This window comes from Protopterus annectens, chromosome 8.part0, assembly GCF_019279795.1.
Source record: "Protopterus annectens isolate FY-2018-M chromosome 8.part0, PAN1.0, whole genome shotgun sequence".
In the NCBI taxonomy this organism is placed as follows: Eukaryota; Metazoa; Chordata; order Ceratodontiformes; family Protopteridae; genus Protopterus; species Protopterus annectens.
This window is the reverse complement of record NC_056741.1, coordinates 1,974,204,561-1,974,218,179: the sequence shown is the minus strand read 5'-3', so window position 1 is coordinate 1,974,218,179 and position 13,619 is coordinate 1,974,204,561. Positions and strand designations below refer to the sequence as shown.

The 13,619-nt window shown below is 40.5% G+C and overlaps 1 protein-coding gene across 2 annotated transcripts in view; it reads left to right on the top strand.

The window, feature by feature from the left end:
• The window catches only part of KATNB1 (katanin regulatory subunit B1), a 1,167,103-nt gene that overhangs the window by 1,075,288 nt on the left and 78,196 nt on the right, over nucleotides 1–13,619 (top strand). For both annotated transcript variants that reach the window (XM_044081511.1, XM_044081512.1), the window contains one exon: nucleotides 2,222–2,296. In XM_044081511.1, the coding sequence (XP_043937446.1) occupies nucleotides 2,222–2,296 (75 nt within the window). The remainder of the gene's footprint in view (nucleotides 1–2,221; nucleotides 2,297–13,619) is intronic.

The following is a 13,619-nucleotide window of genomic DNA, read 5'->3' as shown; positions in this document are numbered from 1 at the left end:
TAATTAAATTAATAAGGAAGATATATACTGGGTCCAGATGGGGGTTAGTATGTGTGTGTGTGTCTGTGGGGGGGGGGGGGGTCTGATAAATCAAGATTGTTTAGAAAAACTAGGCAGGAATGACCTTGTTCCCCAGTGTTTTTTTTTTTTTTGCAGTCTACATGAAGCTATTAATAATGACAGTAAGAGATGTAGACATCCAGGTGTAAGAGTAGAAGGGGGATGGGAAAGAATATAATATTGTTTGCAGATAACATAAAATACCTAACCAATCCAGAACAAGATGTTCCTGTGTTGTGGAATACATGTAGTTAAAAACAGCTGTAAACTGTGTGCTGTAGTGTGAATCATTGAAGCAATTCCTGTACCTTTGGAGTCATGAAAAAAGCTATGTACCTAGCTTTATGTTGTAAGAAAGACTCAGCACTAGTGGTAAAGGAGATGTGGGAGGGAACTAAACAGAAGATAATCTAAAAGGTAAATGAGGGGAAACTCATGATTATGGATCTGGCTGATAAGCATGTTGTTGTTTGTCTTTTCGGCTTTTCCCGGTTAGGGGGTCGCCACAGCGGAACTCCGGTCCGCTAATGATTGGCAGTCGATTTTTATGGTGCTGAGTTGCCAGCCTGATGCCCAACCTTCAGCGAAGGCACGCCCATTCACGCATGTCTTTCGGAGGCCACTCTACCGCGGGGAGGACATGCAGACTCCACACAGAAGGCACTCCAGCCGAGAATAGAACAGGAGAACCTCTTGCTGTGAGGTAACAACGCTACCGCTGTACCACCGCGGATTATCTGGCTGATAAATATATGTATCTGATTGATAGAAATACATCTGGCCAAAAATATTTTCACTACATCTGGCTGATAAGCATATGTAATGAAAATATTTTTGGCCAGATGTATTTCTATCAATCAGATGATAAACTATGGTACAAAATAAAAAAGGAACTGAAGAACTTTACCTATGAAGGAAAGAGTTCTAAGGTTAAGAGGGATAAGGTGATCCTAGTGATAGAACAAGGGGATATGAGGGTTGTCTGATTTAAAGGTATACTTTTCGACTGTGTAATTAAGGCTGTTTAATATATTGCAAGTAGAGGGATCTAAATAAAAGTAGAAAGATGTGATGACATGGCAAGGAGGGACTACCAGAGATAGCAATATTGTTTTATTGTATACATGTGTTGGGAGAGAATAAAAACAACCAGGTAGAACATTATGCATGTGATGTGGTAGATAGTGTACTGAAAAATAAGCTAGTGAGGGTGTGGAATAGGAAGATTTTGCTTATGGGGGGACCCCAAGTAAAGGGGAGAGAAAGTAAGCAAGAAACAATGGGAAGTGACTGGAGGATGTTAACCATGTAACCAAGGTGTTGGGAACACATTACTCATGAGGGGAAAAGCTAAGAGAATGGGATGATGCAAAATGATTGTTTAGATTACATGATAGGATAGGCTTCTGTATTATGGACAAATTTCATAAAACAAACAGAGAGAGAGAGCTGAGAGGCGAGTATCTGCCCAAATGGAATATCTGCTGGTACTGAAAGCAGGACTATAAAAAAGGGGATTATTAGGGTATACAGAATGAAACACATTAATTATAAAAATCAATCAGAGGGACTCTGGCAGTATTGGAAGAAAAAGGTGGGTGAACACATTACAAAGAACCATTAGAGAAAAGTGTGCAGGGCTTCAAAATACACGGCTAAATCAAGAAGGTTGAGGGTGTTTGCATGAAAATGTTTGCATGGATATTTTATATCCCAAATAAATTGCAGAGGATCTTCCATCAGGTTCTGAGTGACTGTTGGAGATGTATGGGGACTGTGAGGAGTAAACTGGGAATAAGATGTGTAGAGGTGACCTGAGTTCAAAGATGCATTGCAAAGTACTCTAGGGCAGATGCTAAGTGACAAGTGAAAGTAAGTAAGAGATGACACTGCTGCTGAATTGGAGTATGGGAAGTAAAATGTAAGGATGTAAGAATACCTTATTCATTTAATTATGCTAGCAGCAAAAAAGTGATGACCAAAAAGTGGAAATCCAAGGGTAGAGCAATCTTGAAAGATTTGGTAGGTATTATAAAGGAAGTAAAGCAGTTGGAAGAAGGCTTGTTAGCAGAAATAGCAAGATGTATACACTTTGAGTGTTAAATGTTATAGACTCCTAAACTTCAGTTCCGATGCTGAACTTGTTCTTCAAAATCTTTAGGTCCCTGTTGAAGTTGGATCTTTGTACTACAGTTCTTCCCCAAGTTGAAAAGCTGATTCAGAGCAAGTATGAAAGGTAAGGTTAGTAGTCATGTTTTATCAAAGATTCAGTCTGGATGTCAAGCTTGTGACCTGCTGCTAGCCTTCAAGAGCTTGATTGCCATTGCAGTGCTTATGAATTTTTGTATTTTCATGTAGTGATAACACATTGCTTGAAGTCTAGTTGGTCTTTCAGTATGCTTTTATTTCACTTTAGCTGGGAACTGAACAAGAGAACAAAGCACTGTGAAGCAGTTTATTGGTCCCCCCTCCTTATGTGGAATATTGCTGAATGCTTTTGAAAGATCCATGCACAAATATTCCTTCATTAAGTGCTGCTGTTACTTCTTAAAAGTATATTATGAAGGTCATCAGGCGAGATATTCTGTTAACATGTTTATTCTTTTCCTTGTTAAGTAGTATATCACCTTAATCTTTTGGAATGTGCTCAATAGTCACACACTGCATGAACTTACAAAGAATGCATACCAGGCTAATAGATATATAAACATTGCATTATCCACCCCCAAGCCATGTATCATGGTCAGCATTGCATGGCAGCATAGTTCTGTTACTTGCACAGTTAACAAAGAGTTTGTGTTACTGATAGTGGCATGGTGAGGTTATTCTTGAGCACTTGTAAGAAGTTGCTCAGAATATTACCAAGGCTAAGAGAGCTTTCTTAATTGTGTTCATTGCTGCTGTGATCTTATCCACTGTAAGGATCTACTTCACAAGCTCGAAGTTTCAAATTTTCAAACTGTAAATAGTTGAGACCATAAGATCAAAGTATTGAAACTTTGAAATTATAATAAAACTTTTTTTTTACATTTTTCCCCCACATCTCCTGCTAAATAAATGTGCCAACTCCAAGATTGCACTACAGTGAGAAAAAGTGTAAATTTCCCGTTCTGAGCTGTATGGCAATCTCCAATTAAAATGTTCAAAGTTTCAAAACTTCAGTCTTATGATTTCGACCATTTGCAGTTCAAAGTTTTGAAACTTTGAGATTGTGAAGGCAATCCCATTGTAGTGTGTGGTATGATATCTCCTCCATGGATAACTGCCTCTTGTGCCAGTTTTCTAGTACTCAAGTATAAACAAAATTTATCATCCGATCTACTAGATCTATCCGAAGGCTTAGAGCTTATTGTATTACTACAGATACATACACACACACACACACACACTTACTTTGGTTTTCAAATATATTTAAAGCAATACTTATTACCATCAACCTTTTGATACTAGACTAATTTTGTAGTCTAACCTGGAGAATGTGTAAATGCTTTAGGCATCTTTTGACTTTTTATTTGTTGATTTTATGATTGTACACATTTTTCCACGTTTGTGATGTTTTGGTATACATTCACAGGTGTTTACTAGGCTAACAATCACAAGGGCCTTTTTAAGCCTAACCATGCAACCCAAATCTGTGACAAGTTCTGCTACCCATGATAAGTGTAAGCACGGGCTTGGAAAATGAACCATTTACAGGTCACTTGTGTCAATTAGAGACATAGGTGCCAAACCAGGAATGAATTTCCGGTTTCCCATCCAATAGTTCAAGTTTCACTTGAACTGGGTTAGGGAGGAACTCTGCTTCACATGGATGGGGAGCCTGTTCCATAGACAGGGTAGTCTCTGGGATATATACCTATCTCTCCAGCAGGTCCTATTTATACCACAGACAAGGTTTAAGTCTTTAGAACTTGTGATTCTGGTGTTGTTTGTTTTGTGGGTATACAGGAGGTCCATCAGAGTGGGATCTGACAATGCCCTGTATGACATGCATAGATCTCCTCTCAAAAGCCTTTAGGAAACAGAATACAGGGATAGGGCCTTCAGGCAGTCTGCAGAGGACATATTACTTATGCCCTGTATTCTTTTAGTGAGGAACGTCTGTGGACATTCCAGTTGATGGATATGCCTGGTTAGGTACATACCAAATGGGGCATTGATCTCAGTGATAGATTTGATGGATGCCGAATGCAGTGGAGCAATGACTTCCTTGGACTTAGATGCCTTACCTTTTTTATAAGGTGTGCAACATAGAATGATTTCTTCACCACTGTAGACACATGATGATCAAAGGCTAGATTGCTATCTATGTGTATCCCTAAGTCCCTGACTACTGGGTCAACTCTAAGAGGTGTGTTGTCAATATGATAGTTACCGGGGATGGATGACTCCAAAGGATACTATTATGCATTTTTTTGGAATTTAGTTTTAGTCCATGGCTCTGACACCAGTTGTTTGTCTGTGTCAGCCTCTCCTGTCGAACATTTGTGTCACTGTGAGATTCAATGACAATTCCTAATTTGCAATCATCTGCAAATTTAGTCAGCCAGAGACGACTGACATTGGCCTTGACTTTGGAGAAGTAAATGCCAAAAAACAGCGGTCCAAGGACTGATCCCTGAGGAACTCTACTTTTGACTGGCCTCTGTAGATGTGGACTCCCCAATTCTAACTTCCTGGGTCCTGTCTGTGAGCCAGTTGGCTATCCACTGGGTGAGATATGGATTTCTACATAACCTCTTGAGTCTGTCAACAATGCCTGAGTGGGGCATGTAATTTTGAATTAAATAGTTAATATTATAGAAATTACTTACTGTATTCTGTACAATTTAAGAATATTCCAGTGTACTGCAAGGATCCCATTTATAAGATTTTAATCCCCTCTTGAAACCTCTAGGAATATTAACTTGCATTTGATTTGAAATGGTCCAGGTTCTTAGTTTGAAAATAGTATCATGATCTGTGTTGCTTAGGAAAGGAATGACTGTGTCAGAAAAATGAAGATCCCATATTTGTTATAATATTGCTACCCCTTTTAGGGGTTTGACTATTTGCTGAAGATTTTTCTGGTTAACAAACTCAGTATTTAGGCATACAGTAATTTAACCAGTCAGCGTTTTGAGTAATTGAGAGCTCTTGTAAAAGTTAGTATTTGAGTAATTAATATTTCCAAACCTATTATGTTATCCTTAATATTTATATCCTGGCATCTATTTAGAAAGTTTGTTACTTGCTTAATAAGTTTGGGGATGCATTAGGAACCTATGATTTTTACAGTCTAGCATTAACTGATGTGGTGTGTATAAAGTTCTAGTTCTGCTTTGGTCCCTTGCATTCTAGCATTTATGTGGTCATTGGCAAATGCCAAGACACCACTACCATATCCTTTGAGATAAGAACAGTGGAAATTGGTAAAACATGTGGTATGCATTTCTCACCTTTAAACTGAAGTTTAGTGATAGCAGAAATTTCATTGGAAGTCTAAAAAAGGTAATTGGGAAATGATGACATTTTTGTATTCAGTACATGTATTTCTTGTAGAGGTAAATGTAGCCCGTTACATGAACAGCAGTTTAAACATGTTGAACATCTCCTTTCAAACTGCCAAGGACTGATTCGCATATCTGTTGAACCATGTTCTTAACCACAGTTATAGCCCCAGGTTTTATTTCAGTGCTGTACTGCCATTTGAGGTGAGGTTACAGGTTCACTGAGTAAGCAAAGCCTCAGCATTTCCTCCTATATATCTGAAAGGATGGAAAACCTTATATTGTTCACCCCTCATGAAAAATTACAATGTCTGTTTGCCCTGTATCCTTTTTTAGCCTAGTTGTCATATGTCCTATTTTAGCCCCTTGTTGATAAGTTACTTAGAAAATACATTGAGAGAATAGTCTGTCTTATTGTTGAATCACCAGTAACTGGAACACTGTCTGCCCTATGGGTGTGCATGAGTGGCCTCTTTGTCATAAACCCAAGATTTTGTGCGGTATGCATTCTTTTGTCTTCTTACGATCAGTATGTTTGTCTTGCTTATTATTTTCAGAAAATAGCTAAGTTGTGCTGTGCATCTTGGAGGCCCTGGAGTAGTGTTTTTCTTAAAACTTTTGCTGGCTTTCCTTTTTTCGGAGCCTAGTTTCTCAGCACTTGGAAGTACTTGCTTCAATTTTGGCATATTTATATAGTGTGCAGATCTTACGTATACAATTAATTTAAGTAAGCATATGGCAATTAGTACATTATAAGCCACGGTGGTGCAGCGGTAGTGTTGTCACCTCACAGCAAGAGGTTCTCTCGTTCGATTCTTGGCTGGAGAGCCTTCTGTGTGGTGTCTGCATGTCCTCCCCGCGGTCGAGTGGTGTTCGAATGACATCCGTGAATGGGCGTGCCTTCATTGAAGGTTGACCGTCGGGCTGACACCTCGGCACAGTACAAATCTACTGCCGATCATTAGCAGACCGGAGTTCCACTGTGGCGACCCTTAACCGGGAAAATCCGAAAGAAGAAGAACAAACATATGGCAATTAGTACATTACCTGAGCTGTTCATTACCTCACAGCCCTTTGAAGATGAATTATGTAGAGCCAGTATACAAGCAGTAACATGCATTAAACAGAAGAAATGTGAGGCTTAGTTGTTTGTGTTTCCTAGAACCAGTAGGTTGGTTAAGAATGTACAGCTCATGATTAGGTGACACACCTGGTGAATCTTTAACCTGAAATAAACCAGTTGAGGTTCACGCCATTAGACCAGCTCTCTCACCATTTCAGAGGTAAACACACTGATCTGGAAGATTACTTCTTGTGTGTGTTTGACCTTTTTTTTGGTGGCTGCTTAGATAATAACTGTTACAGACCTAAGGCTTTCTCCTAACATTAAGAAGCTGCTTCGTTGTTACTGCCTGGACTTTAAATTAGCAGGTGCCTGCAGTTTTCTCCTATTCAAAATTTTTTTATCAGCCCAAGAGGAATCTCAGCAATCTCAGTTGGAAAGATCAAGACCAAATAGCTATCCCTCAGTGATCATACCTTGCCTAAGACACTACTTTATAGAGATTTTGGGAGGGGTGGCAGTATCCAAGTACAGACTAAAATTTCCATCCATTAAGGTTTAACAAGAAAAGCTATGGAAGGCATTTGCAATCACTCAGATGTAATGCCTGGCTTGTTAAAAAATAAATGTGCATTTATGTACAGTGACCTTATTGGTGATCAGTGAGTAGCATGTCCTGCCTGTTAGCATGCAAGTAGTGTATAGTGGGAGAGAACCCCTTTTTGGGAAAGACTTTTCTCAACCTATGAGGCAGCTGTGTCATCCAAACAAGAATCAGATAATTCTGCCCCCGTACATAATAAATAGCATGAAACATGACTTATCAGGCCCCTTGGAATTGCTATTCATCTGTTGCCTCCAAACAGACTTCGTACCTCATGAATGGATAACAGCAGTAGTCGTCCCTCTGAATGAAGGTGGGCCATCTACAGACCCTGGAAACTACAAACCTATAAGTCTCACTGGTCTTGTATGCAAAGACATGGAAAGAATTTTCATGGAAATGATAAATAATTATATAGTAAACCTCCAGACACTGGACCCAACCCAGTTTGGTTTCATCAAGTTCAGGTCATGCCTATTCAACCTGGTGGACTTCTTTGAGAAGATCACCAAAGCAGTAGATGAGGGCAAAATGGTTCACACTGCTTACCTTGACTTGGCCAAGGCATTTGGCACAATACCCCACTCGGGCATTAATGACAAACTTAAGAGGGTAGGTACAAACCCATATTTCACCCAGTGGAAAACCAGCTAGCTCACAGACAGGACCCAGGAAGTTAGAATTGGGGATTCCACCTGTACAAAGTGGCCAGTCACAAATAGAGTCCCTCGGGAATCGCTCCCCACTCCTTTTTGGCATTTACTCCTTTGAAGTCAAGGCCAATGCCAGTAGTCTCTGGCTGACTAAATTTGCAGATGATTGTAAATTAGGAGCTGTCATTGAATCCCACACTGACACAGACAAATAACTGGTATCAGAGCCACGACTAAAACTAAATGCCAAGAAATGCATAATAGGATCCTTCAGGAAGTCATCCACCCCTGGTAACTATCGTATCGACAACACACCTGTTAGAGTTGACCCAGTAGTCAGAGACTTAGGGAAACACATAGACAGTAATTTAGCTTTTGACTATCACGTGTCTGCAGTGGTGAGGAAATCATTCTGTGCTGTGCAACTTATAAACAAAGGTGTGGCATCTAAGTCCAAGGAAGTCACAGTAGTTTCAGTTCGAAACAACCTGCTGGTGTTAGCAGTCTTATACCCAAATGAACAAATTCTAGTATTGCAGATGTATATCAGATAAACTTATTGGCTCAACAATGAGGTCTGAATGCATATGTTCATAACTCCCAAATCAGATCTAAACCAGTGCAATTCTGCAAGTGCACTCTGCAGTGTATTTTTTAATTAATTTGTTAACTGAGTAAACCCACTAGGCACAAGTCTGTTTGGAGAGGCAAACTGGGAGCAGTGTTGAACTGATTTCTTCAGTCACACAGCAGACAAATGGAGGTTGATGGAACCAAGTCCTAGACAACAAGGTGAAGCTCATTAGCAGCTCACAGCCTTAAACTTCTACTGTATGCTGCTACATGACTCTGTTTCTTCAGAACTTCTAGCCTTAAGTAAATATGTGTGCTTGCTTGCTTGTTTGTTTGTTGTTCAGGATAGTGGATTGATACGTGGGGACCCATTTCAGACACTGACCAAGACTTGTGTAACCAAAAGCAAAAATGCACTCATTATGGACAAAGTTACTTTAGTGCATACAGCAGGAAATGTCTAAATGTAGTTCTGTGGTCCAGATAACCTAAGATCACACTTAGAGGTTCAGGTATTTACTTTATGTAGTGGAAGTGGGGATGGGGGTGGGAAAAGTAAAGACAAAGGAGTATGCCTGTTTGCCATTCCTCAGAGTTTGAGTTGGTGTGAAGGCAAAGCAAAACTGCTTGTGCTAACACTGGTGAAGAGTGGAACAGGTAGTGACCTTTGGGTCAGGGAAGTTTCCAACATTTTGGGCCCAGGGATCTCTCTCCCAGTAACCATTGGCGCTCAACTTCAAGAAAGATGCCAACATGCAGAAGGAATATGACTTTGAACAGCAGTGGCAGCTTGTGGGTGTCAATGGTAGGACTGGCAGCCCACTGACCAATGGGGTATACATATATTGGTCAAACTTGTTTGAAAGTACACTAATGTTGAGTTGAGTTGGAGCTTTGGGGCTTAGAAGAAACTGGATCTTTACAACAGGCAACTTGAAACCTACTGAAAAATGTGTACACCACCATTTCTTGTAATTGTATTTTTCAGTGAATGGCTCTTTTTATTGAAATGAGTATTGCATCTTATGCTGTTGTATTTCATATAAAATTAGAGTACATTCTCAGTGGTCTAACAGAAATAATGAGCTGTGAATATATAATAAAGTTAATGAGCATGGTAGAAATATATGTGATATACAGTTATGTTTAATATGGTAGTTAATACAAGATCCTGTTAATTCATCTCTCGGATTTGACTCTGCAGCATTAGTGCTCCAGCCTTGAGTCTTTTTAAGCATTTCCCCTTTCATAATGCACCACTTCCCCTAATTACCTCCATTCTCATTTGCCACCATAGTGAATGGACACTGTCTCCACTCACAGTTAAGTGCTCCTCCTCTGACAATTTATTAGCTAGCCTTCTTACTTTTGTATATGTAGTTTTATAATTTTTTGTAATTCTGATGATGATTGTGTTTAGGATAGAAATTTAAAGCCTTTCAGTTAAATTTAGTTTTGGTCAGCTCTTTCCTCACATCTGGTTTTCATCTTTTGTTTTTTTTCTTTCAGTAGTGATAGGTTAGCAAAACTGTAGTCACTTCATTTTAGGATTTTCCTATTTATAAGTTTTATCCTGTGTGCAAATAGTGTTTAGGAATTTTCAAATACAGTTATGCTAATTACTGTGTGTGTGAATAGTGTTAGGATTTGTCAGAAACACTTGTAGATATTTAGTTCTTCTTTAGTATGTTCCTACAGATAAATGTATTTCAAACATGAAGAAACAAGTTTTAAAAAGTGTTCTGTTTGTGGGCATAAGATATCACCACAGGGAATGCACGACGTGTATAGTTTGTTTAGGAGTTCCTCATCTGTGTGTTGACTGATTCTTTTTTGCAGGTTTCAGACCTATGGCCCTAAATAACAGGATAAATAAGATGATATTAAAAGTCTTCTTGCCACCAGATCCAGAGGTGGCAAAATCAGACTATTACTGACAAGAGCTCAAAACAAAAAAGATTCTGAGTCAAGGAAAAAAACCTTCAGAGCCTGCATCTCTGTCCGGAGGTTCAAATTACCTATAGCTCTGACTGCATCCAACATTCCACCACCAGAGCTGGGGCTATTGGATCATTTCTGATTCACAACTACCAAAGAAACTGATTTCTGTAGATAAAATGGATCAGAGCCTCCAGTCCAAACTTCTTTGGTGCTAATCATAAAGTCCTTCAGGTCTTACAGACTTGGACTGTCTGATGCAGAACTCTCTGAGGGCACAGATTGAGATGGGGAGTCATTCTATCCCCTTTGGCTCTGAAGGTGGCCAAATTCACCTAGATACCCCTATTCTATTTCCTTCCCTTGTCCGATTTTTGGCTGAAGTAGTTTCCAAACTGACCTTCCCAGGACCTGTGCCTTCTGTATTGACTTTGTCTCTATCATTGACACCAGGGTTTTGGATCTGACAAATTCATCTCGAGCATTGTCAGAGCCAATGCATTCTTCGAGCAGAAGGCTTGAGCCCGGGGATCTTGTTCCATCCTCTGAACTGTAGGTTTGGCTCCATTGATGGTGAAGGAGTCTTCAGTTCCAGTTCCCTCATTGAGGCCTTCCACCTTCTTGATGTCAGGGGTTCCTGTTTCAGCCCTGTCATCTTTCTAGAGTAGAGGATGTGAGGATAGATACAGCAGCTGGGGCAGTGTCCTTGGATCCAGTGGAGGATGGATCAGCCTTCCAGATGTTAGGGAAAATAATCACTTCTCCCAGGAAAGCAGAGCTACAGGGGCCAGTGGATACAGGTCCATCCTATGATTCTCACTCTCTTGACTTCTTATCAGGCATCCTCATGTCAGAGTCAACTTGTAAGCCTCAAACCTCCTGCCCAGCAGTAAGCCAAGTCCTTGGAGGACTCGGGCAAAAAAAACCTCCACTGATGTAATCAAGAAAAAGGCATGCAAGAGGATGCACTTAGACTCCCTGTTGGAGTCCCCTACTTCATATGCCAGCTCAGAGTATCATGAGGGATTCCCTCAATCCCCTCTTGAGATGCCTCTTTTGGGAAGATTTTGAAGTTGATTTACCAGAATGGTTCTTGGCCCATTGATCAATGCTTCCTCTCTGGATGAGAGAGTACTATTTGAAGATGCAGTTTGGCATCATCTACTTCCAGGGTGGTGCCCTCAGCTGATAAGTTGACTGACTTGGCCATTAAGCATTCATGGCAGGAACCCAACAGCTGCGAAGCAGTCTCTTTTTAGTCTTATAAAATTTGCCACCCATCCAAAGACAAACAGCATTGGACTAAATCCTCTTCATTTGACTGCATTGTGGTGGCAGCCATCCAAGAGAGAACTGTCTTAAGACTATCTTTATTCATCTCCCCAACAAGAAGTCAGTCCAGGGCAATGTACAGGTACAGACTTCAGAACTGGGTGAATGCTTCAGGCAGTTTTGTGTTAAGAGCCCTGAACAATGCCATACATGTAAAGAGATTTCAGAGAGATTTGAAGCAGCAGGCCATATCTACTCTGAAAGCACCTCTGATAACAGAGTTTTATAAAATAACTAGATCCAACCTTAACTATAATGTCCAATATCACCAACCTCTTTATGCATAATGCAATGGATGGAGTGGCCAGAGCAGCCTATGCCCAGGGCATAGTGATGAGTACTTCACATGGCTACACCTTTGTGATTTTTGTGGACCACTTTAAGGCATCCTTTACCACCGCCCTGTTTGGTGGGTCCTGTCTGCTTGGCCTGTAAGTGAAGGAGAGGATGCAGAAGTGTGAACAGGATGGTAAGACCCTCTCTGCCATGGGTGTTAAGTTTAAGGTCCCGCAGAGATCATATAGCAGGATCCAAAAGGACCAAGTTCTCTCTAATTTACAAAAATCTAAACATCAACAGTTCGACTTATCTTCTATTAGTGGCAGCCACAGCAGAGGTGACCCTATAATGGACATAAGCATAGAGTCAAAGGAGATTCACAGAACCAGGGATATCGCTGGCCATTCTCTGACAGGAGACTGCAGCATACCTGAAGGTCTGCCTCACTGTACCCTTCTGGAGGCAGTCAAGGGTTGTCTGCCCCTCTACCCAGGTTCATATTAAGTTACTAGGCTAATGGCCCTAGAGCCCTTACAAGCCTAGCCATATTTATCCTGAGTTGTCCCAGTTGTTGGTAGTTAGGTGAGTGAAGTTTGCAGATGTGAGGGTCTATGGCAGGTAATACCGACACTGGCACCACCCCAGGAGTGAATTTGCAGTCACCAATCCATTGATCTAGGTTGTGTTTGAAGAGGGTCAGGGAGGGGCTCTCTTTAACATGAATTGGAAGCTTGTTCCAGAGATGTGGCAGTCTGTGGGAGATCTATCCATCCCTCCAGCATGACCTATTCACGTAAGAGGCTAGGTTAATATTCCTGGAGTGAGTGACCTCCGTGCAGTTTGATTTACGAATGTGTAACATTTCCATCAGGGCCAGGTCAGAGACTGCCCTGTAAGCCAGGCACCCCTTAGCAACCTGTAGGAGTCAGAATACAATGACAGGACTTTCAGTCTTTCCATGCAAGACTTGATCTGATGATGTTAATCTTTTTTCCATTCATCACTGATGGGTTAGTCATCCTTTATACCAAGCTCGCACCAGCCAAAAAACTCTTGAGCTAAGTTTCTCCCCAGAATGCCCTTCTCCCTGTTACCTCAGATCTCATTTGCTGTGTAGCTGTAAAGCCACGTTTCAGCCGAGCTCTCAGCTAAGTGAAACTTTATTTGATATTTGCGTGAAAAACTTTTGGTATCTTCATTTTTTATTGAGCGAATAGTATTTCTAGTGTGTTTTCTTCTGTCAGACCTTGTTTTTTTCCTCTCTACTCTACCCGTTGTTACCGTTGGTAAACTTTCAAGTACCATTGTTGGTACGGCCATTCCTCCTTACCCTTGTAGTATTCCTTCAATACCATAGCTGGTATTTTTCTTTCATGTCTAGCCTGTTAGCATTGTTTTTTAGCAAGGTGTTTCTGTGTTCTCTCCTACATATCACTGTACCGGTACAATTGTGACTTCTTTGAATGGCAGTTGACTTATTTGTTCTAACTGGTTATACTGTTGGCCTGTGGGTGTCTCTCTATCAAGATGTCAGATAAGAAAGGTACTTCAGGTTTTAAGCATTGTGCTTCATGTAATGGCAAGTTACCTAATAGTGATTCTCATGATGATTGTGTATACTGTTTGGG